This window comes from Penicillium arizonense (genome assembly GCF_001773325.1).
Source record: "Penicillium arizonense strain CBS 141311 chromosome Unknown PENARI_contig050, whole genome shotgun sequence".
Classification (NCBI taxonomy): domain Eukaryota; kingdom Fungi; phylum Ascomycota; class Eurotiomycetes; order Eurotiales; family Aspergillaceae; genus Penicillium; species Penicillium arizonense.
In genome coordinates, this window is record NW_019173327.1 from 28,901 (window position 1) to 54,937 (window position 26,037).

Here is a 26,037-nt window from a genome sequence, read left to right on the forward strand (position 1 = left end):
TTGGATTCTAAATCCGAATCGAAAGATGTAAAGGGCCATAATATAGCAATGGATAACCGGTACGATAAGCGTTGAACGCATTCAATTCATCGCAGAAGTTTCATCATCTTATATCGCTGTCTTGGGATTCGCATCGCATCCGAATCTTCGACACTTTCTCCGCTTCTAGCTACGCTGCCTACGACGCTATCCCTGGATCCGAGGTTTTTTGTGTATAATATCTAAGGTGATAACAACTGAGATTGGTCTATAACATGCGGAATTGTTCGAAAGCAGTTGTGTTTTGATCGCGAGGGACACTTTTCGGAGAGCCTGTTACAATCAATCGGCGGCTGTTCAATCAATGGCGGCTATTCTATACCCGTCTTGTTATACATACCCCGAGTTAAACGGTAGAAGCTGCTTTTCAGGGAGTAGTTTCCTTTGGATTGCGACGTGGATTGTAATCTCTCCGTGTTGAAAAAAATAGGACAGGACAACCCTAAATAGACAATCCCTCACCCTCCTCTTGCAATATCCGGGAACCCTGCCAGATCTAATCTGGAAGGGTGGTTCCAGTCATCGAGTACGCTAGTCAGTCGTACCCGAGATGGTTCCAATGCTTGCTCGAAAAAAGGCAGCGGAGATAGCTGCTTGTCGTGGCAAAGCTGACGACCGTCCCTCTCTTTTCTCCGGTACGTATTCAAGTCTATGACCTTTGTGGACTTGGGCCAATTCGGTCACCCATCAAAAGATCGTTAATTCCCCGTGTGACTGGTGGTAAACGCGTGGCTACGTTCATCGCAGCATGATGAGTGATCGGTTTTCAGCAAGCCTCGCTTCAACACCTTCATCACTGCTTGTATAATCAGTTGGGAGGATGCGATGCGTACATACTGTGGAATTCACAGATGTGTTGTTCAGTGACATGGGGTGCCATGAGCAGGTACAATGCGATGTGGAGCTGTCTGTCAGTGTATCTCATATTCAACGGCTCACTGGTGATGAACGCTCAGTGAGGGGATATATATTTAAACACGACACTTCTCCTACATTTGTTGAAGGCCTCAAAAATCCGACAAATAAAACGTTTGTAGAATTTACAGTGATCAAAAAGTAAAGCCAAAAAAAAAAAGAAAANAAAAAAAAAAAAAAAAAAAATTCACAAGGTATTTTAACGATGGTCAAGAGTTCAAAAATTGAATCAACGTACAGCCGACCGCGTGAACTTTTGTCCGTTGTGACCGTCTCCCAACATGTCGCGATTAGCAATGCAAGCAGCTCTTGCCAGAAAATAGCTGGATCCTCTGCATCCCTTACGTCGACTGTTCTTTGAGCATCAACTACATATCGGTCAAACTCACCGCGCCTCTGGACGACATCTGGCATGATTGTTCGAACGGGTTCACTGTGAAGATGGAATATTTCACGATGCGGACGGCCAGAGCCTCCACCGTTCATGGGTGAAGGCGGTGAGGACGCGGCCAGAAGACGCCGCGGAGCACGCGTTGTAGTGCCCCTTGGTCTTACCTCTGACTCGGCGGGAATAGGTTACTCGCCACAACATTTTTCACGGGTGGCGATAGGCTGCTCCTACAATGGCATCAAGATATCGGCGGTATTTCGTATTTTGGGGCACAAGATTTGGCACAAATTATTGGATCCGGCGCAGCAGAAGGCGCGATAACTCATCCACCTTACCATGAAGAACGGACGTCTCAAACTTCTGCGAAACGTATCTCTCAATTGGATGTCCGCACCCTGTTGTTGGCCCGCTGCGTTTATCGCAACATTTCACATAGGACATGCTGCATGGTTTGACGCGGCGGGACCAGAAATGGGGTAAGCTTTGGCTTTACACGGACCGGAGGGATGCTGGATGCTCGGGGCTCACTCTGGTGCGCTGTCAACGGTTCCCTGTCCATCATTAGCTTGTAGATCGGAGAGGTGTTTCATGACTCACATGTTCCAGTGGTCAAGACCAGGACGGAGAGACGGAAAAGAGCTCCGTGGTCCTTGCGCTCGTGTATTATGGCCGCATGTCTACGGATCTGGTTGTTTCGCGTCGTCTTCGAAGTCAGTCCAGTCTCAGACGGTATCGCGCTGGATTCACATACCTGTATGAAAAGTCGCTCTTTTGCATCGGGGATAGATCTAGGGGCGGGACAGTGGATCAGCTCAGTCAGCTGATATGTGGAGAGATATGTTCGCATAGCACATATGCTTTGACCAGCTAACCCAAGCTTTGTCTCTTTGATCGGCTGACATGGGTGGCAGTGGTATAGGGTGGGAATCACATCTCCCTACAGGTCCTGTTTCAGGTCCACGATGTATTCTATAAATGTCAGTACAGTGGAAGTTCCAGTGCTTGGTCAAAGGGAAGGACGTATCAGGTATATCAAACGCAATGCCTGCTCGACTTTGGTGTAGTTAACTATTCAAGTAATCAACGTGTAGAGAAGATTGCTGGGGGTTGGAGGGCATATTTATAGACTTTTCGGGTCATCCTGTCGCGTACGTGCTCTGCTTTGTGGCAAATGTTGAAGGACACGGGTGCCTATCCTAAATGAGGTCTGTTGGAACCCATGTCTTCGTTTTTACCGCGACTATTTGCAGCGACATTCTTGATGCCATTTTAGATACCCACCGATAAAAACATGCTAGAGTCATGTTGAGAATGAGTGAAATTGAGTCGGTCAAGAAACGTTGGCTCACTGTCAAATTTACGGTCTTCTATATTGAGGCACTGGAAGCTATTCATTCTTTGATTTTACCAAAGAGCGCTCACATTGTCATCACTAAGGATCATGGATCTTTTACCTGGCCTCGCTTGAGTGTTGGTTGTCTAAGCTGTGTGTGGTTCTGTCCGTCCAGACTGCGGAAAGCGTCAGGTCACGGTCGCGTGCGCGACCCGTTAACCGTTGAAGCTTGGCCTTCGTTGTTGACTTGCGTCAACTTTTGAACCTGTGACCATCGTTGAGATAGATACCTTGTTCTTTCACTTTTCTTTTTCAGTACTGTAAATTTTACTCTATCTGATTTTGGGATTTCTGAGGCTTCCAACGAACGTGGAAAAAGTGTTAGGATTAAATATATATCTCCTGAAGGACCTTTCATCACCAGTGAGCCACTGAATATGAGGTACACTCACTAACCACCAACACCGCGAGACTTGATCACCATCACCATCATTGAACAGACTGTTAACAGAGCGCTGAAAAATCTTCGGATTCTAGTCAAAACCCGACTGCGTTGATTGACTTTTATGGTGATAGTGAGACTGAGTACATAACCACCTATGTCTGTATAGTTAGTCTATAAGAGACTCCAAGAATTGATGGAGGTGGTATTGCCCAGATCCTTGACTTTCTCCTACGGACAAAATGGATGCCCCGAACAGCACGCCAGACCAGGAAAGAGAAGGAGAACAGCAGCTCAGTGCATTGCTAATCGTTTGTGAAAAAGACAATTCGCAGGAAGCTTCTGATCATGCGCCAATGGTAAGTGGAACGGCTCAGCTTCCAATGCTCTTGTTGACCATTGCAGCTCTCTCCCTCGCAGCAGGAAGCAGAAACAAGACGTATCTTGGCGACCAAGCCATTTCAAGCCATATTGAAGGTGCTAGCAGATCTCGAACACGAGGATCCAAGTTCGCTTTTCCAGCGGCTCGACTTGTTGGACTCTATCGACGCCTATGGGAGTCGTACGTGTCCAAGCACATCGATGGCGAGAATCAGGTTCCGGCACCGTAACAGAATTGATGGGCACATGATCTAAATACTTGGAAATGTACGGATAGGCATTATTTTCCATCGTCTGCTTTTAGGGAATATGCTGGACATGATGCTGATTTCAATTTCAATGTGACAATTTGGTTTCAACCTTCGTGAGAGATAGGATTCTCCTGCCCTGCCTCATTTGTGGGTTCTTCATCATCAATATTTTCTTTCTGAAGGAGAGGACTCTTTTCGGGACCCGCACTCTTCCTATACAAATCTTCAGTGGCATCCTTGTCAACATTACTAGCGGCTGGGATAGGGGCATAGGGATGCGAAATGCTCTCCCGATGGGGATGCGCTATGCCTGTTTTAATAGCGCCGTTGTCTGTCATGCGATCAGCGGCGGAAAGAGCGAAATCGCCGGAGTCAAAGTAGGTCCGTTCCTTCCGTTTTATTAGTTAGCACGCGTCGTAATAGGCTGTAGTCTAAGTACCTTGGATTGTTGGGCGAGTAAGCCTTCAGGCGGCAGCTTTCCGTACTTGCTGAGGTGACGTTTGTCACTTTTAGACAACGGCTGAGGGAATATTGTTAGCGCCTTTGCTTCCAGGTAGGGCGTGGTGAGGTCCTACTTCGGGATCTGGTCCCTTGTCTCCTGGCTGCATCCTGAGAGATTTGCCCTGTATTTTCGGAAGGTTGTTTCAAGCCTCCGATGGGAACTGAGCTGAACAGGAATACTTTTGATTCCCGAACCAAAGGTTTATGACGTTATTTGTCGTGTCGCGCGATTCATTTGTGATTAGTCATCCGGGTCGGCCTGGTAACGTAATCCACGGGTAACTCAAAAACACATAGTAAATGCGATAAATTACAACTTCATATCTCAACAACCATAGATATCCTAGGTAAGATATTAGATTTCCGGTGTCAAAATGGCATCCCTAACACATTTGTTCACTTTGAGAGAATCATTACAAATATTAACCTAAAAATAATTATTTGATCTACCATACCGCGTAATTTATAGTAACATAAGTAAACACTTTCTCAAATCGATTGAGATTTAAATATGCTGTTCTTTATACATAAGGAATTGTATATACCAAGGTTTGGAGTAAGATCTCACATGGTTGTGGAGATATGAAGCTGTAACTTATCGCATTTACTATATGTTTTTGAGTTACCCGTGGATTACGTTATATTTTGCTCTCGGATTTATATGGAAAATACAGATCTCAAGTAGTTTAAATATAGAGCGAGAAATGACCGGCCAAGAAATCTTACTAGCAGCCCATTCAACTGCATCGGCTTAGCTCCACCATGTGCTACGTTGAAGTCCAAAGCTCATGCAACTTTCAATAATATACAAGTTACTGCAAGCCCACTTCCTCGGCGCGCTGTTTAAGTCCCTGTTAGTCCGATAACTCTAGACTTGGTGGCCAACAAGTTGTTCACTTTCGTAATCCGTTCAATGTTGCTGAATTGGATGAAATATTAAAGAGGCGCAGAGTTTTACTTTTTGCCATTACGACGGCAGGCACCCGTCTGCCGATTCAATCCGCATCCACTCAACCAGCATTGAGAAAGCCGGGTGAGGAGCGAACGCTTCAGCTGGCCCTCTCAATTTAACCGACGGGGCTCCACGGCATCGGAACAAGAATCCGACTTTGCATAGTCTGGATAAGAGGAACTGTTTTATACACCGTCTCAGCCCAGCCCTCAACACCCAACGACTGCTCGCGGCGGGTCTTGCGTTCCTTTTATTGATAGCGAAGAGTATAGAACGGAGCTCCTCAAACTTACGCGCCGCCATATGCATTGAAGCCCTATTCCGAGAGACATACTCGGCATATTCGTTGAACGGAGCCAGGATTTTCTTGATATCTGAGAGCTATCTCCAGTCACCAGGTGTGAGATGTAAGGCTTCGATTTCTGGCGCATCGTTAACTGTATCTTTGAGTTGCCGGCGACACTCTTCAGCTCTCTCAATAATAACAAATGTAGAGGTCCAATGGGTATCGACATCGTAGTTGATGGTTTTTGCACAGCCAGGTCGATTATCCCACTTCTGTATTCGCTGAGGAGATCGCGCAATCCAAAGGACAAGTAGTCGCAGCTTTGCAATAGGTGAAGTAGGAGTGTTGATCGCCTTTAAACACGGGCTCTTTAAACACGGTCGAAATCAGGCCCGGAAGGTCATGGGTGCAATCACAGCAGCCTGTGTGCGGCTTTTGTCGGTCTACAAAAAGCTCCCGAGCACAATATCACATCTACTTCATTTCAATGACCACAATGGACCATCCCACTTCGCCTTCCCCAATTGACCGGCCAGCCAAGAGATAGTGTCGGGTAGCCCATGATCCAGAACATGAGCCCAAGTTGCAAAACCATCCATAGCAATCTTCAGATGGCACAACCATCGAGCCCAAGGTCGGTCAGACCCTAATCGACAGAAAACGAACAAAAGCACTAATACTGCACAGATCCCAGTGAGCACGCCTGTTGCCCTTACAGCAGAGTTCATGAAATTTCTACGCTACAATGACACCCTCGCTACACCAGCCCTCAAACTGCTCGACTTGTATCTCTGCATGTGGGATAGCTACGTCGTCAAATCGACCCGGAAGTTACAGCTCGAGGAAGAGCAAAGACAGCTTCAAGTGTCAACTAAGTGGCTAGCAAGCGACAGCGATATCCTTATGCAGATTTGCAGTGAACAGGCATTAGTATTGTGGTATCGCAGCCGTGGTTGACTTTTTGAGATGTAGTTGCGAATTTGGCCTGATTAAACGTGTTCTTCTATCCGCTGTAGAATTGCGTACAAATCCGGTCGCTGGGCGCCGGCTTGATGAGAAAAGTATCGATGCCGGAACGGAAAGCCTCTTTCTGGGCATCAAGACTACCAAGCCCTGTCAAAGCAGCGACGATTGTGGGCGGCAACGCCTGTCGTGCCGACTCACCCAATCCGGCCCGGTACTCTTTCTCGAGGCGGCGAATTTGCCGGGCCGCCTCGAAGCCATCCATGACAGGCATTGAAATATCTGGTGTCATCAGCATTGGCAGCAAAATAAGAAGGGTTAAGTACTAAAGACAAGAGGAAGCCTCAAACATACCAAGGATAACAACGCGGAACTTGCCGGGGTGGGCCTCATATGTAGCGACTGACTCAGCCCCATTCTGAGCCGTCATGTACTCATAATTCCCCTTTTTGGTGTAGGCACACAGTAGCCGGAGGTTCAGGTCATTATCATCCACTAGTAAGACGGATGGACTGGGGAGCTCTGGATTCCCCTGTCCCTCCTTCGAAGCCGACGTCGGTAGCGCGATAATCTGTGAATCCACTTCTCGGCTGTCCTCACTTGACAGAGACCGAGGACTTCGATACTGTGGTCCCCGGATTGCGTCCGTCGTCGGTCGCTTGCTAATTTTCATTCTTTCCTGGGGTGGATCGCTCACTTCGAGGTCCAACGGCAGATGGGAAGACTCTGGCATTTCTACCCAGCGAGTCAGCTCTTCGGGGCTGGGCCGGCCAGACTGTTGGTTAAGCTGTCGCTTCATACACAGACTCAGCGTGCGAGCCAGTTTTCGGGGCCCGCAAGGCTGGCTGATAAATTCGAAGACGGGCGTTTCATCCCGATTCTTGGCTGCAACAAACATACTATGCGCTTCCTCGGGGGACTGGCAGATGACCACGACTGGAGGGCTGCATCCGTTTCCGCCGTCGAGGTGTTTATTAAGGGCAACAATATTTCTTCCCTCGACATCCTCAGAGTCCAGCTCCGTCTGCACGGCAAGGTAAAAGTCAAAGGCAACGGGTTCATCCTTCAAGGGAGATACGGAAGTCACCTTCAGGTCAAACCAGTCGCGGCACAATCGTTCCAAAGATGAATACAGCACTGTATCTCGGCGAGAGCGAAGAGAGAACCCGAAGCCTAGGAGACCTATCGTCTTTCCCCGAGTAAAAGTCTGCAGGGAGTTGAATACCGATTCCAACGACGAGACGTCTGATGTACCGGGAAAGCGGGTGAGCGGAGTCCGAATCGTCAATTCAGTACCGACTCCCTTGGTAGAGTTGATCTCGATCGAGCCACCGAGGGAATGAACGGCCTGACGGACGATGCTCAGCCCCAGTCCGCTGCCGGATGCAAGAGGATCCTCCTGCATAAAAGGGGTAAAGAGATCATTTTGTAAATACTCCGGTCCAATGCCTTTCCCAGTGTCCTTCACAGTAAGAGTGACCTCGAATTCCTGGTTTTGCTCTCCGAGCGATTGGTTTACCGGTCCCGTTTTGCTCCGAGAGGCGCAGTTTTGGTATGAAGCCAAACCGACATAGATATAGCCCGAGGGTGTGTACTTTAGCGCATTACCGAGAACATTCATCAGGATGCGGCGCCAAGCACCAGGGTGTGTGTCAAAGTCCCATGTTGTATCTGGCTGTATGTCGAAAATGATCGTAACCTGGCTGGCTCGAGGGCCAACCACGTCGGATGCGCTCGCTGGGCCGGCCGACCGCGAAGAGAAATCAGTCAAGGCCGGATGCGGCGTGTGGGGGTGAGGGTAAAAGCTATATCCAGCGAAAACGGACTCAGTGACCTCCTCGAGCACCGCATCCAGCTTGACATGCGAAGATGATGCCTTCTCACCGCGGTCTTTACTCTGCATGTGACCCCGGTCCATCGAACTGGCAGGCAAGTCTATCTGCTTCTCTCCTAAATTTCCGCTCAGGCGAGATGGCTTTTTCTGGTACTTGTCGATGAAGGTGACATCAAGTAGATTGTTGATGGTGTCCAGGAGGGTGCGGCCACATGACTCGATTGTATGAATCATGCCATATTGCGTGGCATTCATGGCCGTGTCACTGAGGATGTCTGCTGTGCCTAGGATACCATGGAGCGGCGTTCGGAGCTCGTGCGTGATGCTGGTGACCAATTTGGTTTTTGCCTTTTCCGCCGCCTCCACCTCGAGTCGATGAATTTCGGCCATGATACTGTGGCAAAAGCGGAAACGAACACGAGCTCATTTTCGGATGTGAAGACATGTTCAGGATGATTCGTCCAGACCAGCGTTCCGGCAAAACACCTGCGCTTGCCCGAGTCCCAGATCGGCAAAAAAAGTATGTTCCTGGCTTCAGGGAATATTTTGATCAGGTGGTCAGCATCTTGTCGAAAGGTTGGCTTGTTCCGCTTTTCGCTGGATGAACGTCGCTCGTCGGTATGGTAAGCATTGTCGGTTGTACCGCGGTTCTCAGATCCGGGCTTATTCTGTGAGGTGTCGTTGCTGTCTTCTGAGACTAATCCATTGTCGTTGTAAGAGAAAATCTTCCCGCGGGGATATCGCCGCAAAAGCGAACTGAACAGTGGTTCCGGTACCACGACTGCTCGACCTGTTCTTGGCTCATCATAAATGAAAACCCTGTATATACCGACCTCTCTGGGGGTTACCTCGCTTATGATATCTTCTGAGGGCGTCCCAAGCAACTCTGTGATAACGTGGAGTTGGTGAATTTCATTTTGCCGTGGAAAAAGGGGTTGTCCGCGTAGCATTTCAGCAAAGATACATCCTGCACTCCAAATGTCAATTTTCTCACCATACTCCTTCCACGTAAGCATGACTTCAGGGGCCATGTAGTAATCAGTCGCAACGTAGCCCGTCATACAAGACCCCTGAACTTGCGCGAGCCCAAAATTCCATATTTTGAGATCACACTTATCGTTGATCAAGATATTACTTGGTTTGAGGTCGCGGTGGACCACGCCCGCTGAGTGAAGATATTTTAGGCCGCGCTGAAAATCTGATCAGTAACTTGTATCAACCACAAGTCACGGGTAATTTGACCATAATTTGGTAGATTAAGTACCGAACAAACTCGTTCTCAATGGGCTTCGCCTTCAAAAGCGCCTCAATATCTGTTTTCATGAGGTCGGTGACAAGGTAACTGCGCATGTTAACAGACAGGAATCGCAAGGAAGGAGTGAACAGCGAAACAGCGTACATATCTTCCGCAGGGGATATAAATATATCAAGCAAATTGACGATCTGTTTCTCATTACGGCCAGTTCCTGAATTCTTGGGGCTTGTTTCACCAACATTGCCATGATTGAGATGCTTCCGTAATTTAATCTCCATCAATATGTGTTTGTAATTGTTTGCAGATCCGCAAGGATTTGATAATTTAGACAATGCAACAAATCGCTGGCCAACCTGATCTCTCGCAGAGCTGGCATTACGGAAATGGTAAGTCTCAATCCTATCCCGAGGCTCTATAGTTCAAACGCAGAGTAAGTACGGACCACACAAGCCTAGGAATACCCGTTCCCAAAACTTCTAATTCAGTATATCTAGCTCATAAGAACGATTAGTATTCTGTCTCCATAGATATAAGACCTTGCAGGTTTTACCTAGCTGGGGTTTCAAACAACCTGCCGAAGACCGTAGATCGCACGAATTGCGCCATATCATTGAAATGGGTGTTGAGGGCGGACGTCAATTGAGAAAGGGTCGGTGAACTTATTGACAAGTTGTTGAACGTTGTCTTGCTCAAGGAAAAACGCCAAACTTCTGGTGGTTTATAAAGGAAAAGCCCAACAGATAGTCGGAACCAAGGTCTTCTAAGGGTCTGAAACAGGATATTGAACTTGAATCACGTGCATAGTTTCCCTTCCGCTCCCCAATCTTTAGTTGATTGGGGCTATGTACGCCGATCACACTAAACCTATCACAATAATGCGCATTAATAGACCGATGAGGACGATCCCTTATGACTGATTGGTCGGCTGTCATGCCCGCTCACTGGGGCGGAGAGTCTTGGCAAAGCAATACCCATACGCGAGAATCAGCTAGGTAGTTGCTTGTGGGCAAGTCCTACATTGAGTAAAGGATTAATTAGTGCGAAGAAATTACTACGGCTCTGCCATGTTGAATAAGCCCGCAGATTACATCTACATCAGCTAGATTGAATACGTTAGCTTTTTCTGTGCATACTAACTGGTATATGTAGTGTGAAGCTTGAGGGTTGATGCCATTCAGATATCATTCACCGTTGAATTTTCCAACGCTTTCTACTATAGGTATACCGAAAATCTCTTGGGATGAAAGAAAAAAGGACCTAGGTAGCAGTATTATGAAGTGATTCGCTACGAGAGTACGGTCCGAGCTCCAAAGAGTGGGACCATACCCACATACCGCGGCACCCTCCAGGGAGTTTATTGGAAAGAACGTAATTCCGGCACTAAGAGAATTGTTTTCGAAGAAAACTGACGTACACGGTACCTACAGTCAGCATAGCTTAAATTTATTTGATCAAAACTGCAATTTACATCCATCTCCAACGCGGCACAGTCAGTTTCGTTTTATGTCTTTGAATTTCGCGAAATCTGCCGACTTTGCTCTCTGCCTCAAGTTCCTTTTTTTTGCTATTCCAGCATCCCCCATATAAACCATGCACAGACCAGACGAGGAGTTTATCAATCGATTTAGGGAGAAATTTGGGGACCTCTTCTTGAGTTGCCATGGTGAAAGAGGAATGAGAGGCTCTCATTTTGATGCGGGAGATCCATTGTTACATGCTAACTATCCCAATGACAATGAGCCCAGTGATGTTACGCGGACAGACGAGGCAAATACTGGCCAAACAGTGAGGCGAGAGAGCGGTTCCCCAAATCACCGCAAATTCCATGCACCTGGTTCGTTCTCTCCGATGGTTAATGCCAATAAGCACGAGACATTCCACGATCGCAATCTACAAGGGTCAGGCGCGGTCTTTCACAATAATGCAGGAGACCTCCACTCTCCAGTGATTCAGTGGAACTCAAATATTTCGCCCCTTCTTGATAAAATTGTCCAACGCGTTCCGCAGATATTTTGGAATGGGCCCGATTGCTTCACTCCACTAGCTGAGTCTCAACGTTGGCTATATGACAATACGCATTATGGGCAGGCGGATGGTATATCGAGGACTCTCACGCACCACGATCTTGTATATGCCACATTGGATGGAGCCGATCAAGATATTTTGACCGATTGTCTCAGTGAACAACCAGACTCAAACTTTGACTTGGCCACATCCGAAGCACAGGTCAACGGACACTGGCCATATGGCGATGGAGAAAAGTACGCCTAGGCCCAACGCACGCTGCATATACTGCTTACTAATTTTCTTCATAGATTTCGTTACAATGTAACACTGCAAGCCCTGACGGCAATGCTCCAGCATGCCAACGAAAACCCAGTGACATACCTTAATAAAGGTCAAACATACAGCCTCACGGTGGCAGATTCTACCCCACCCACGAAGAAGGCTGGATTTTATGAATATAGAACGTTCGTGCATGTGGTCTTCGAAGGAGAAGACCAGAGATCAAATCCGGTTGCATCGTGGCAGCTATGGAAAGAAGGCCGAGGCCTGAAAGAAGCCCATGAGCGCAAAGGCAAGATTTTAGCTGTCGAGTATGTCCATCCTTCCCAGGGCGATGTCAAAACTGAGGGACATCCCCAGATACAGCTTGAAGAAGCTTTTGTTGATGGGTTTTGTGTCACCTGGACAGCTGATCCAACCACGAACGTCTATGAGGCGGCGATTCCGCTGAAATTCAACTTTCTATCAACCGATTTTACTCGCTTAAAAGGGGTGAAAGGGGTATCGGTCAGGCTCTGTGCAAAAACTAAAATGTTGCGGTCGGACGACGAAAATAAGACCATGGAGGACGAGCCAGAAATGTGTTACTGTGTGGTGAAGCTCTTCAAAGACCACGGTGCCGAACGAAAATTATCAAATGACAAGGCACATGCCAAGAAAAGGATTGAAAAGCTCAATAAACAAATCATCGACCGAGAGACAGGTGCAGACTTTGATAGACGAAGACGCCACAACAGTTTGATGAACGGTGGACAAACCGATACTCGGCCTCAGAAGAAGCGCAAAAGCTCTATGTCAGATAAAGATCTTCACGCCGCGCTGGCTACAACGACTGAGATCTTTTCATCGGCCCGTCCAGTTAGTGTACTTGGTCTTCGTGCTAATGTGAAGGATGATCTAGATCTACATCTTATCTGTTTATCAGATGGATCAAGTACTTTCATGAAAGATGGGATCTTGGAAAATCAACATAGCACACGTGCTATAACCTTGGCCTCCGAAGGAGCAGCTCACTTGTCAAAAAAGGCCAACGTAGAATTGGACTTCTATAGCCCTGACTCTCAAGAACGTCCGCCAAAAATGCCAAAAGTCTCCATTGGGACTTTCCAGGGCTCTCCACCTCCTGCAAATCATTCTTCTAAGTCTGGTCCGTACCACAATAAAGCAAACTCTATTCTTCATTTGCTTACTTTATCGCAGTTGCGTGCTTTTACGTCCAGTTCACTCAAAGCGGGAAGCAGCCCCAAGGCAACTATTACGCAATATACCTAGCGGATCGCACTTCTCTCAACTTGAAAGTCGAGCTTGCGGAGAAACTGCAGATCGACCCTTGTCTTATCTCTCGTATCATTTGGGTCAATAGTAAAGGCTTGAAGGTCCTGGTGGATGACGATATGGTCCAACAACTTCCCGAGGCACAGACCATGATTGCACATATCTGTGAACGCTTGTACACAGAAATGGCTCCCTCGAGCGCAAAGTGCTCTGGGGTGGAAGTCAAGCTCGTGTTCTAGTTACTGCGAGTAAGAAACAATACAGGTCCCACAGACAGGGATCCGATCTGCTGGCCAGGGCGGCAGCCATACCGAGCAAAACACATCCATTCTGCCCGCCACCTGCGTCAGATCGATAACACACTGCCGGCCAAGTACACGAGACGGCTCTACGGACCTCTGTGAAAAACAAATCTGGACAGCGGATAGTCCACGCGATCCTCCATGCGGCCGCTGAGGTTCAAGCGGAGGGGATCGCGCTCCGCCTTCAATGGGTGCCAGAGCATTGCAATAATCCGGGAAACGATGTTGCAGATCGACTGGCCAAGGACGCCAGGTACCCAGGCAAAAGCCATCCCTTCCGCCCTCTACTCATTAGGGACAGGGCGCTCACCCTCAGTAACATTTTGCTCAGTGGAAGCAAGAGTGGATGTCATCCGCTAAAGGTGGTCATTTACGGAAGATGTATGGGAGTCTGCGCAGGAACCAGGTGTACCTGCTGACCCAGTTACGCACGGGCCACAATTGGTTATCCACCTACCGCAAGACCGTTGGCTTCTGTGACAACAACCAGTGCGTATGCGGTGCGCAAGAAACAATCACCCATGTGCTGGTGGACTGTCCAAGGCTGAAGGATCTGCGGAGGGAACTAAGAAGAGAAGCTGGGGAAGCGTTTAACAGCGTGTCAAGTCTGCTGAGAGGCTCAACCGAAGGTAAGAGAGGTAAACCAGACACCGTCTTGCGAGCTAGGACGGTCAAGGCTGTGCTAGACTTCGCCGAGGCATCGCAGCGGGTTCAAAGTCGTGCGCCACGGGGGCAGCCTAACCACGCGAACGGCAATTAGGTCACGGCAGGCCTTGACGAGGCTCTAGGTTCGATCTCAGGAATTGGTGCAAAGTACATGTACGTACATGGATACATATAGTTGCTGTTCCCTGTATATCGATTTGCGAGGGGTCGGGTTAAATGAAATTTACTACTACTACTCCCTGTACATACCTTGTAGTTACTTGGAGATAAATCTTCTTTTGATGTAGCATGCTTGAGTTGCAGTACAGTATAGGAGCGATACTTTCCAAGAGCTAATAAATTATTTGATATATGTCTTGAACCCAGCAAAGCGACCGATGGAATCATATTTGAGTACCCCAATTATCGATTGAAGCAAAAGTTTAACATATTTCATAACCGGGTTCGCGCCGCCCGAAACCCCACATCAAAATATCTTACAGCCTCATATCTCACCAGCAGGAGCTTATTTAATAGTAAAGAGTGTATGCCTATATTCAAAAGAAGATTACTATAAATTTGACAGGTTTGGCGTTGTTCATTATTACGTATACCTATCTTGGTTATATGAGTCAAAATCACAGCGCAGTTGATCCCACATTTCCCAAGTTCTGCGCAGATAGAGTGAAACTGCAGTGCAAGGTTTCTGGTTGGCTATAACCCTCTAAGGCCCCCAGTGCGGAGAAATCTTGTTTGCGTAATGAAGGTATAAAACCAATGGGGTTGCTTTGATGTGGCTAGGCCCTTGCAATATGATTTGCTAGTGGGGAACACACCATAATCAGTCAATGATGACGTTTACCCTCCCCTCTTACGTGTCAATTAATGAGAGCCTTCTAATGCCATTAACCATTTAGCGACAGCTAGTCTATGCTCCCAGACACATCCTAGGTTTTCAAGGCCATGGGAAATGGGGGCAGCAATGCCATCATTATCACCACTTCAGTTTTCTTGTGTTTATCGCTAGTCACTGTCTGTCTTCGCTGTTTTGTTCGGTTGAAAATCGTGAAGTCATTTGGATCCGACGATGCGTTGATGGTAATCGCGGCAGTAAGTGTCGTGAGAAGGGTATACTTCAATTGCTCGGTCATTAGGCCAAGTTTCGCGCAGGTCTTCAATATGGCATTCGCTACGTGCCGCATCGTGGGCGCCTTGTCTGGGATGGGAAAGGCGCAGGCGTATTTAGCTCATCGACCGGACGATGTTCACCGCGGCTTGTTGATAGGTGTTCGTAAAGCACAGCATCTCTTTTAGTGTGTAGTATTTGTTGACTGCTATGGCCGATAGTGTTGGTGGCTAGGACAGGTTTTTTACATATTTACTTGCACCATCGCCAGGCTATCTATTGCCACCACCCTTCTGCGTCTCACGTTCGAGCGCATCCATTTGTGGGTTCTTTACTGTGTTATGGGGATTTCGACCGTGGTGGGAATCGTTTTTCTTTTCTTCCCAATTTTTCAATGTGGGCCAGTCGCGTACTATTGGAGTCGATTATCAACGGAAGGCCAATGTCTTGACATAGACATCCTCCTTGGTATCGTCTATATGTATAGCGGGGTGGCGGCGGCATGCGACTTCATCCTTGGCTCTCTGCCTGTTTTCCTTATCTGGCGGCTTCAAATGGATCGTGGGACGAAATTTGTCGTGATGGCAATTTTGGGGCTTGCTTGCATGTTCGTATGCTCTACTTGCTCTCCTAATCTGGTGCATGTTCTGATAATGAGCAGAGCTAGCACGGCTGTCATCATTCGTATCCCATTTCTGCATTACGCGAGCAGACCAGACTTCCTTCGTGAGTTGAATTACGTCTATATCCGCTATGCTCCTTCTAACCCATTAACAGACGAAACAACACATGTTTCTATATGGTCGAACGTAGAAGCCAGTCTAGGCATTGCTGCCGGTAGCTTGATGACGGTTCGACCGTTTCTTCGAATTTTAGCAAATCTGAGTTCCTGTACCGAGCCAGCACAATCTCGTTGCTTCTTTTCCGATGCTGAGCAGGCAGCATGCTGACGCGGAGCTCAGGTTGCGGTGGGAATACGTCCAATACCTCCCGTCTCATTGCGGTAATTCTGCAAACTAAAACAGTACGCAGACTGTTGCGACCTTAAGTGGGAGCCGTGACGGATCCTATGATTGTTGGATAGTGCAGCAGTATTGGGCAGTCCACTGTTAGTGCATGTAGGATGTAGTTACAGGGCGTGAGGCGCTGAGGGGCTGGATGACGACATTGCGGACTCCTAGGCCTACCTGTTTCTTAATTCAAAAGAGCTATGCAGCCAATTGGTCGCTGGGTTACGTTGATCTCATTATAATTTGATGTCCAATTTGTCTCTGTTGACATCAACATTGACCTGTTGTGCTTTATTATTGCAACCAACCTGGCGAGGTGGAAAGGCAATTTGTGCTGAAAATGGCAAGAATCGATCACCTAGTCATGTTCCACAGCAGATATAAGAAATATAAACCGAAATCAAGCCCCGAACAACATAGATTATGCGTGCCTGAAAATTATCCTGGGTTTGGCGGGCTCTTGGGGAACGTGCGGCCGGCTCCGAAGAGCAAAATGTTTGGGGCCTCACAAAGAGATGACGATTGCTCATAAAAGCCTCTTGATGCATGCGCATATTGGTGAGACAAGCAATTTTCTGTAGCCACATCCTGACGATACATCTCTGTTAACCCCTATCCCAGGACATATGGTAAATCTCCCAGTAGACTCATCCAATTTCCCTGGCACTGGTAGTCCTCCAAAGCCTGATTAGGAATGCGTGGGAACGAGTAGACAGAGTATTCCCAGAAGCATCTAGCATAGAACGGTAATGCCGATTGGGAGATCAAGTAGCAGGCTCCATTGTGGCGCAACTAATTGCAGCAAGTTTACCAGGATGGATGATCACTTTGATGAAGTCAGGCCTTTTGTGATGGGACGATAAGGGCCATAAAGAGGAGGGTTGCACGCAATGGGACTAGCGTGTTGCATTTATTGGCAAGTAGTTTGATCAATAAGCGATCACCAGAGAAACGCTAGTAAACTTATTCTATGGGCCAAGATGAGGAGCTCAAAGGAAAGTGAAAGAGGGGAGGGTGAGTGATGAAGACGGACGAAAAATGTTATACTAGCCAACATTGAATCTTTGGGATGACAAAAGGTCCGCAAAGTTATCCCAAGCCCGTTTAAAACATTGATCCCTTGTAAATCACTCAATCAACCATCTCGGAGCCTTCTGGATTCTTTCCAAGGGTGTAGTGCTATGATTAGCCCACGCTTTGCTCTCAATGACCAGCTGAGTTATCATCACTATCATGCTTTGCGTAAGGTAGTGGAGGGCACACCATCAATGGGAATAGTCCAAGAGCCAGGTGATACTTGGATCATCAGGCAACAGATCCACCATTTGCGCTGCTACATTGATGCAAACCGTTGCCATTTGATGGTAAACAGCATTGGAAGGGTCCTCACCCCAGATACGAGAGAGGAGTGCAGGTTGGGTGATGACGAGTTTGGTTGAGTAGTATTGAAAAGCCAAACTCGTGCGTTGACGGGTAAAGACACGGTCAGCTTCGATTTCCGTAAACCGATAAGTTGTGGAGAGTCGAGAAAACCAGTGGTCAGCTGTGTTGTTGAGAGACTTCACCACCTGTTCGGTCTAATTCTGTGACTTCCTTGCTGCTTCAGGAGACTACGATATCTCAGTTGCCTCTCTCATCATAGCTGCCAGGTTGATCGCATAAAATAAGTACAAGGAGACATTGGCCTGTAGCTGCTGATGGGGTGGTGACTGCTGGGGCATTTCCCGCTGAGAAGCCTAATGTCTTAAACGTTCGCTCAGGTCGTTGTGATCGAGCCGGCGTTGGTCTCCTGCAAATTTGGAATGTTTCGCAGCGATCGCAAACACCATGTTCAAAAGCCCCATCCACTTATTCCCGGGCTGTATCGTTCGAATAGAAAGACCGACATTGGCCGAGGAATATCTCGTTGCCAACAATAGGAAGGGAGGATGCGTAACTTTTGAAGTATCTTTCGACGAGTTCATCGGCGACGGCTTGTGTGGGATACGCGTATGTGCCAGTATCATTTCCAAGTGATATCTGGGTCTCATCAATAAAGAAGCCACAAGAAGAGATTGATGGGTCTGTAGGTTGCTCGAATTGGTTGTCTGTGTTCAAATTTGTCGCCTCATTCGACACCTCAGCCTGTATAGCCACGCCGTTGTCGAATGCTCCCCCAACAAATCCAATCTCTTGCAGCGAGCTGTCCCATTTAAATATCCAAGTGTGTGATCCTCGAACGAGAATGTGGAAGGTGGCGTGGCTATATTTCCTAAGATTGTGGCGGAGGTGGGTGACGACAGGGAAAGACTTGAGATCTATGGATTGTGTGAGTATCGCTCGGTTAATCGGAGACTTTCTCTCAGGATTCGAGTTACTGTCTTCAATGAATTGCGCATTCTCGCACATGTTCCGAGGGCTTGGTCGACAATTTTGGCCACCTCAAGGTAAAACTTTGGATAGATATCGCGCTTGAGAGATTCATAATGTTCAAGTTGGTTGGTCATCTGTCTAAATACCCTAGTAAGTACTATGTGCCGCAATAAGATCCGGAAGAAAAAGAACATACTACGCATTCTCTCTCGTTTGTCATCCACGTAGACACAAGGGACATTGAGCTCCTGGCACCGCAGGCAAGACGGTCGATGACCAATACAGTACACTTGTTTGGACGCTCTTCTCCAAGGTCTCCAATGGTCTTGTGACCCCCAATTTGAACGTTTACCCTGATTCCATGTTTGTCAATTTTGTGGATGTGGCAAACGTATACACATAGGGCTACATCTCCTCGTCTATATTTTGTTTCAATAGCGGCAGCCTTGTTTCTGCTTTGATCACTGCTATGATAGAAAGTGGGTTCGCCTTTCGCTCGCGGCATTTTTCACATGCTCAAGCTATGCGGCGATTAGTAGCGGGAGGTTGGGAGGCGGGGAGGAGGGGGGGTGGGGAAAGAGTGTGTTTGGCTTTGTGTTTGCGACTCGAGAAATGGGGACTCGCGTTTCGCAATTGCCACATGTCATCAACTTGCGGCTCGTAAGAGAATTTTGAACCTTCGGAAGCATTGGTTGAGGGGTCGGACGAACAATGACCAACACTCTCCAGTCGTAGCTGAACCGGGCTGAATGCCGCTGATATCCAACATGGAACGACGGCGACACGCGCTGAACAGTCTTTTCAATACAAATCACCATCCACGTTTGAGCTGCGGAATACTCCTGGGCCAGGGGTGGCGTTGACTTCTTGTCATTGTTTTTCCCGGCCTGAAGGCCCGCAAGACGCAATTAGTATCCTCCACTAAATAACCAAGAATCCCGGATGGCTGGAGCTGAGCCAGCTGAGCCAGTTTATGCAGCCGGTGTTAGGCTGTCAGAATAATTTTGTTTTCCAACTAGAGAAGCCTTGCACCAAAACGGTAGTAAGCTATCATTCTACTCGAACTGCTCTTCTTTTATGTTATCGATTCTTCGGTCAGCATCCCACCATGTCGGGCACATTGAGCCCCACAGTACCAGCTGTCGAGTATCAACTTGGGAGATCAATAGCGAAATAAGTAAACAGAGACATGCCTTTTTCTGGGTTACAAGCAGTTTGTCTGAGTATAGTGCAATCCTAGTCGGTCTCCCCGATCTCGTGTTGTACGGTATATTTGCGGTTGCAGCGGTAACATTTGCAATTATTAATTTATACATCAACAACACATGTCAACTCGTAATTCGATATGGCTATGGCTTGTCATGGGAGGGCAACAACATTCATGTTGGAAGATACAAGGATGAATAACGTGGGGGAAAAAGCTCAGCTTCACCAAGAGCAACGGAATAAACTGGTAGCGAAAGAAGTACGACAATCAGATGCGTGGACAGCCCCCATCTTCAATTCAAAAGCCACGGGCCTGCCTGCAGTAAAACCTTCTCCCATCCATGCTCGTTTATCCACACGGCCATACTCTCGACGTCGTCTCGCCCTAGGTTGAGCCCATTGTACAAATGCTTCTCCATTGGTCAGCTCATATAATACCTGAAAAACAGAAACTTGAACCCCAAGGTGAGACATGCTGTCGGATACTTACTGGACACAGTTCGTCTTTTGGCAGAGCCTCGCTCAATGCACCATCCGCTGTCTCCCAACGAATGTCTTTTATAACTTTATCGTACGGGATCCGTAAGACATATACCATTGGCTCCCTTTCATGAATAGCTTTGATCGCACTCGGTACTTGCAGCGCCGTTAAGAGGTGAATAAATCCTGAACTTTGATCGATATCGCTGACTGGAAGTCGCTCGGGAAGTGGTTCTCGAACAGGACAAGAAGACGGAACAATTTTGTATACGTATAGCGGCGCGGAACCACCCATTGTCTTCCTTCTAAACCTTCCAAATCTTGACTCGTTATTAAGGCGGTGTTGGTGTCGCCAAATCAGTTTGAGGTAATGAGGAGCGCGGTGTGTCGGGAAGCTACGTCATGGAAGTCTGACATGCTACATACCATAAAATAACACAACACATAAGGCGTACATGTAAGATGGTATAATGTTTGGAAAGTTATCGTACTCTTCGTCACGTTTAACATGGCGAATCTTCAGTGAAGTCTGCCTCGGATATGGCCAACTAAAACGTTGAATCCGCTTGTTCGCCGATGTCATCTCTCAATTCATCACTCTCCCTCGATTCATCACTCTCCTTCAACTTACCGTACTTCTTCGGTTAATTTTCACCCCGGGCTTCTCTTTCTCTCGAAGTCAACTGTCCGTCACGGATTGAAGTTTGTCTTATTGTTTGGGTCATACAGTACGTCCCAAAACTGGTGCGACCACCTTCACTTCGATTGTTCCTTGAACCCCAATGGCGCACTGCAGGCTCCCAGGAACAGAGTTTATTCGCTATAAATGTCTCACGGACATACATGAGGAGTGGAGGACATGCGCTACGAGTGGCCCACATTGTGTTCTCTAGAACGTGAGGAGGCCCCTTTCCTATACTTTCTTGCGCAACATCTTCTAGAGTCAAGGAACAGCTGTTTCTCCCGGCGTAGTCCCTCACATGATTTGATGCCTTGTAAACATAGAGGGTGGTAAACGACCCGAGTTCCTGAGAATATGGTGATATGGCGAATGAGAAAATGGACGAAAGGATAATTACAATTAACATGTTACAGTACGCCCCGAAATTGGTGCGACCACCTACACTCTTCAATTTATTCCCTAGTCCCAACGCCAAGACACATTAGTCTATGTTTTAATTATCCGGAATATCCCTATCAGATGGTTGTGTTTTACTTCTCACGTATATTACATGGCTCTGTATTCACTTGTAAACCAAATACACCAACACCTCCATACCCCGGTAGACCCGTGCCCGCCTTCAAGGGACGTCGTACGTATCTTAACACCAATCACGTGTGGTCGAACCGAGACGGTGTCAACTCCAGCCCTTTCAAAGGATGAGCTTATCTATGACATGATCAACTATGGGGAGCAAGTAGAATGAAGTCGTGATAGACTCTTAATGATTCAGTCTAACGTCATTGGCTGGTGAGTATCCACCGTTTCACAGACTCCTGGAGTTCCTTTTTCTCATAGTATTCTAGGACATCGGCGTACCTGTTTCACAATTAGTGGCACTGTTAGACCCGGATAGAATCCACACATACAATTCAGATTTCCACGCATCGTCTGAGAGATCCAATTCATTGAAGGTCCAATCGAATGTTTCTTCAGCGACCGGTTCATCTGTGGGGTCATGATAAGGCGCAAGATACGGAGAGGCTAGAGCCTCGGAAGCGGAGATACGCCCGTGCGGATCAAAAACCAATGTCCTTTCAAGGAGGTCGATTGCTGCCAAAATTAACACATTAAAAACGAATCGTGTTACAGACTCTTACCTTTGAGACCAGCACTTGGAAGAAAATCCGACAGCGGCTTGGCCTCACGCTTCGGAAGCGACTCGATGAAACTCAGTGTCTGCCATACAACCACAAGTCAGCAGGGGAAAATGGGAACAATTGTTTCATTGCGCATTTCCTTGGGATTCATTGCTGCTGTCGCACACATGCTGCTATCTTACTAACATTCGGGGTGGTTATCTTGGCTATGACATCTCTGGGGGGTGTGCCAAGCACTTCTGTGATAACACAAAACTGGTGGGCATGGCCCTGCCCAGGAAAAAGCGGTTTCCCTCGCAGCATTTCGGCAAAGATGCACCCTGCACTCCAAATGTCAACCTGTTCGTCATAGCTTTGCCACGCAAGGATGATCTCCGGGGCCCGGTAACAGCTGGTTGGAACGTTGCCCGTCATGTGGGGTTCTTGAACTCGCGCCAGCCCAAAATCGCAAATCTTGACGTCGCAATTTTCATTGATCAAAATGTTCCATGGCGCAAGGTCACGGTGAACCACACCAGCCGAATGAATATACTTCAGGCCGCGCTGAGTATCTGGTTAGCAACAGGTACTCGCAAATAATTACAAGTAGCCTGACCATCATCTGGTATAGGAAAAACTGAACAAATTCGCTCTCAATCGGCTTCGCCTTCAAGAGTGTCTGAAGATCGGATGGCATGAGGTCCATGACAAGGTAGCTACACAAGTCAAACAGATAGACCTAACAGTAAAAGTGTAAGGTGACATACATATCTTCAGAGGGAGATATGAAAATATCGACCAGGTTGATAATCTGTTCTTCGTCAAGTTTATCCCTTCAAATTGCTTCTCGGACCACGCACGTTGTCATGTCTCAAGTGTTTCAACAATTTAATCTCCCTAAATGTGTGTTGCGCGTTGCTTGCAGTCCCAAACGGATCTGATATCTTTTTTATTGCCACGAATTGATGGCCAATCTGGTCCCTTGCAGAACTGCATTCGTGCATAGCCTGTCAGCCTAATATCGGACCTTCATATTTGCTCACGCTCAGGTATTTAGACCAACCATACTAGACAAGAAACACCAGTATTCAAAGGCTCTAGCTCAGTATACCTAAATTCCAGGAAATATTAATATGTGGTTTTTACGGGCAAAGTAGGAATAAAATATTATCGGGCAGTCCTTACCTCGTTGGGGTTTCGAATGCTCCACCAAAGACCGGGAATCGTACAAATCGTGCCATAGAGTCAACAAAGAAGCGAAACTTGGGTTGCAGAGAAGGTCAGTAAACAAATGAAGAATATCGGAATGATAATTTGGGCAAAACTGGATCATAAAGCATGGTGTAATCTCTATGAGAGGCGCAGACTCTGCATGCTAGAAACGATCAAAACACCATAAAAAATTCAATTGCCAAAGGCTTGGCATGAGCCGTAGTGGAATCCACTGTTCCCCGCAATTTATGCAGATGATTCGAATCGAGTGGACGGTTGAGTTACCCGGGGAATTGCGACCAACAGAAGAGACTTCCCCACTTCCCACGCAATCTGATCCTCACCATGTGGCTTCCTTGAAAGCTGTCGTTTCAATCTACGGCGAAATTTTGCTTGCCTACAGAGATTCTTTTCAAAGTAGTGGCCCGCAAAATCTTTCGCAGTCAATTAGTATGAAATTGCTCCAAACTTCCATTGACGATAAGTTCTCTAAGAAAATGAATCCGCCTCAAGGTCCGAATATTGGGATCGAGTGGCGAATAAGTTGCATGATCTCAGCTGGCTTCCGATCAACGCGAACCTCCCGGACAATGTTTCGTTTAGCATCCAAACAGAGTAGCCGTAACCGTCCAGTCTGAAAAGCCTCTTGATCCGCAATAACAATATATGCTATTATGGTGACGTTCTGTAGATGGTTCACCAACTCTACAGTCATCTTGGACCGATCATCTCTCCTGTCATGGAGGCCTTCCTGGTTCTTTTCGGGCGATGCTCGAAAGGATTGGGTTTTGCCTGGACCATCAGAACATCGCCTGTGATCAACGGGGCCAGTGACCTCAGGCATGATGTCGTACACTTGCTGCCAGTCTGGGCCGAATTTCCGTGTGCCTTCCATCCTAGACAAAGGTATTGTGCTTCAATAGTCGACATTCAGGAGAGATCCACAAATTACTCTTGATTAACATTGACTTGATGCGAAGATCCGGTTATTGAAGTATCATGGTTTTTCTAGACTCACTCTTTCTTTACCCATGCATGACGTGACGGCATAAATCATTCCAACCACTTAGCTGCCGGCTGCATTTTCCGCAAATGACGCTTATCTATACGGACATGATTAACAACAGGATATATATCCTACCCAATTTACTAATGATGAATAATGCAGTCTCTTTTCTGCACTTTCAAACGTGACCTCCCCCGTTCATTCTAACGGTATCATACTCAGGCTACCAAAGTATCCACATTTCGACTTTAAATGTGATGCAGACCCCAATTCGCGCTCATTTAACAGCCCGCCTAACGAAACCATTTCACATCCCTGCCGCCGCCCTTTAATCACAGTACAAAATGGAAGATGACTTTTGGGGTTTCGATTCTGTTCCAGAATCTTGGTCAAATCCACCACTGGGCCACTCCCAGTGCAATAAAAAGTGCGATTCCTTAACAGAGCTAAGCGGGGACACGCCGAGTTGTGAACCACCTGCTCCTCGAACCAAGCGGTCCAAATCACATGTGCTTAACATATCGTTAAAAGCTCCGAATCCAGAATACACAATGAGCACCCTCGAGTCACGTGAGAAAAAAGAGACAGCTGCTCGTAACGTTGACGATTTCTGGGGGTTTGACTCTACCCTGCCGACGCTGACGTCGAGTACGACCCCGACAGATGATGTCATCAAGTTTGCCTCTCAAAAATTGGCCTCATTACAGCAGGTTCAAGAGGAACATAGATAGTCTCGACTGCCTTGGTCAAAGCAGCAGATTGACTATGAGCATTGGCATACTGTCCAAAGGATGAGCTAGGTTGTGGTTGGACTCAACGGGGCAGTCGCACGATTTGCGGGCTTCGAATACAGTGCCTTGTTGATGCTGGCTTGTCAACTCCCATACTGTATCCGGCCAATTGGAGATATCAATGACTCTGTATTTCATTACCCCTATTTCTCGCTAAGTTAACTTAACGTATTTCACATGCGAGTGGATCACACAACCGAGTGGATCAGCGACGCGAAAAATGCGTCATTAATTAGACCTTTCTTCTTTAACCACCCACCATGCCACCAATTCGTACTCAATCCTCTCGAAATTTAGTAGAGCAGGAGGGTAGGATCTTATTAGCTATCCAGGCTATTAAGAAGCAAGAAATTAGCTCTATACGCGAAGCATCACGTCATTTTGAAGTACCCTTCTCCTCTTTACGGAACCGGCTTAATGGCCTCACAAATCGCTCCGAAACTCGCCCAAATTGCCAGAAATTGACAGAAATTGAGGAGGAATCTCTTCAAAAATGGATTCTCTCTATGGATTCTCGCGGAGCACCCCCTCGGCCCTCTTCTGTACGAGAAATGGCAGATTTATTTCTCGCGGCGCGTGGATCTACCCCGGTTATTTCGGTCGGTGAGAATTGGGTTACAAACTTCGTAAAAAGGCATCCAAACCTTTCCTCCCGATTCTCAAAAGGATATAATTACGAGCATGCAAAGTGCGAAGACCCTAAAATTATCCACGAATGGTTTTCTCTCGTCCAAAAAACGATCCTTTCTTACGGTATCGATCCCGATGATATCTATAACTTTGACGAGACTGGATTCGCAATGGGCTTGATCGCGACCGCGAAGGTTATTACGAGGAGGGAATACTACGGTCGGCGACCGCTTTTACAGCCCGGAAATCGCGCGTGGGTGACTACAATTGAGTGTATAAATGCTTCGGGGTGGGCGCTTCCTCCTTGCGTGATTTTTAAGGGCAAAGTCTTTATCGAATCTTGGTTCGACGGCCTTCCGAATAATTGGAGACT

At 47.3% G+C, this 26,037-nt stretch overlaps 8 protein-coding genes across 8 annotated transcripts; 3 read left to right on the forward strand and 5 right to left on the reverse strand.

Annotated features, from left to right (window-relative positions):
- Nucleotides 1-3,362: 3,362 nt before the first annotated feature.
- Nucleotides 3,363-3,731, forward strand: PENARI_c050G04566 (uncharacterized protein; the record flags this gene model as incomplete). Its single annotated transcript, XM_022637373.1, has 1 exon — nucleotides 3,363-3,731. The coding sequence occupies one exon, from the start codon at nucleotides 3,363-3,365 to the stop codon at nucleotides 3,729-3,731; it is 369 nt and encodes a 122-aa protein (XP_022482769.1).
- A 125-nt stretch (nucleotides 3,732-3,856) lies between these two features.
- PENARI_c050G05221 (uncharacterized protein) lies at nucleotides 3,857-4,360 on the reverse strand (the record flags this gene model as incomplete). Its single annotated transcript, XM_022637374.1, has 3 exons — nucleotides 3,857-4,141; nucleotides 4,192-4,272; nucleotides 4,328-4,360. 3 exons carry the CDS (start codon nucleotides 4,358-4,360, stop codon nucleotides 3,857-3,859), a joined length of 399 nt encoding a protein of 132 aa, XP_022482770.1.
- A 1,533-nt stretch (nucleotides 4,361-5,893) lies between these two features.
- PENARI_c050G11705 (uncharacterized protein) lies at nucleotides 5,894-6,448 on the forward strand (the record flags this gene model as incomplete). The annotated part of the gene is made up of 3 exons (XM_022637383.1): nucleotides 5,894-5,917; nucleotides 6,093-6,125; nucleotides 6,179-6,448. The coding sequence occupies 3 exons, from the start codon at nucleotides 5,894-5,896 to the stop codon at nucleotides 6,446-6,448; spliced, it is 327 nt and encodes a 108-aa protein (XP_022482761.1).
- A 46-nt stretch (nucleotides 6,449-6,494) lies between these two features.
- PENARI_c050G10601 (uncharacterized protein) lies at nucleotides 6,495-9,821 on the reverse strand (the record flags this gene model as incomplete). Its single annotated transcript, XM_022637380.1, has 4 exons — nucleotides 6,495-6,736; nucleotides 6,809-8,682; nucleotides 8,775-9,478; nucleotides 9,531-9,821. 4 exons carry the CDS (start codon nucleotides 9,819-9,821, stop codon nucleotides 6,495-6,497), a joined length of 3,111 nt encoding a protein of 1,036 aa, XP_022482767.1.
- A 1,802-nt stretch (nucleotides 9,822-11,623) lies between these two features.
- PENARI_c050G00235 (uncharacterized protein) lies at nucleotides 11,624-13,343 on the forward strand (the record flags this gene model as incomplete). Its single annotated transcript, XM_022637368.1, has 4 exons — nucleotides 11,624-11,670; nucleotides 11,724-11,804; nucleotides 11,859-12,976; nucleotides 13,030-13,343. 4 exons carry the CDS (start codon nucleotides 11,624-11,626, stop codon nucleotides 13,341-13,343), a joined length of 1,560 nt encoding a protein of 519 aa, XP_022482760.1.
- A 2,792-nt stretch (nucleotides 13,344-16,135) lies between these two features.
- Nucleotides 16,136-16,345, reverse strand: PENARI_c050G12567 (uncharacterized protein; the record flags this gene model as incomplete). The annotated part of the gene is made up of 2 exons (XM_022637384.1): nucleotides 16,136-16,244; nucleotides 16,311-16,345. The coding sequence occupies 2 exons, from the start codon at nucleotides 16,343-16,345 to the stop codon at nucleotides 16,136-16,138; spliced, it is 144 nt and encodes a 47-aa protein (XP_022482763.1).
- Nucleotides 16,346-18,035: 1,690 nt separating this feature from the next.
- Nucleotides 18,036-22,731, reverse strand: PENARI_c050G03692 (uncharacterized protein; the record flags this gene model as incomplete). The annotated part of the gene is made up of 8 exons (XM_022637372.1): nucleotides 18,036-18,484; nucleotides 18,574-18,673; nucleotides 19,250-19,426; nucleotides 21,717-21,765; nucleotides 21,816-21,999; nucleotides 22,047-22,125; nucleotides 22,233-22,589; nucleotides 22,642-22,731. The coding sequence occupies 8 exons, from the start codon at nucleotides 22,729-22,731 to the stop codon at nucleotides 18,036-18,038; spliced, it is 1,485 nt and encodes a 494-aa protein (XP_022482765.1).
- Nucleotides 22,732-23,745: 1,014 nt separating this feature from the next.
- On the reverse strand, nucleotides 23,746-24,081 carry PENARI_c050G10623 (uncharacterized protein; the record flags this gene model as incomplete). Its single annotated transcript, XM_022637381.1, has 1 exon — nucleotides 23,746-24,081. One exon carries the CDS (start codon nucleotides 24,079-24,081, stop codon nucleotides 23,746-23,748), a length of 336 nt encoding a protein of 111 aa, XP_022482768.1.
- Nucleotides 24,082-26,037: the final 1,956 nt, after the last annotated feature.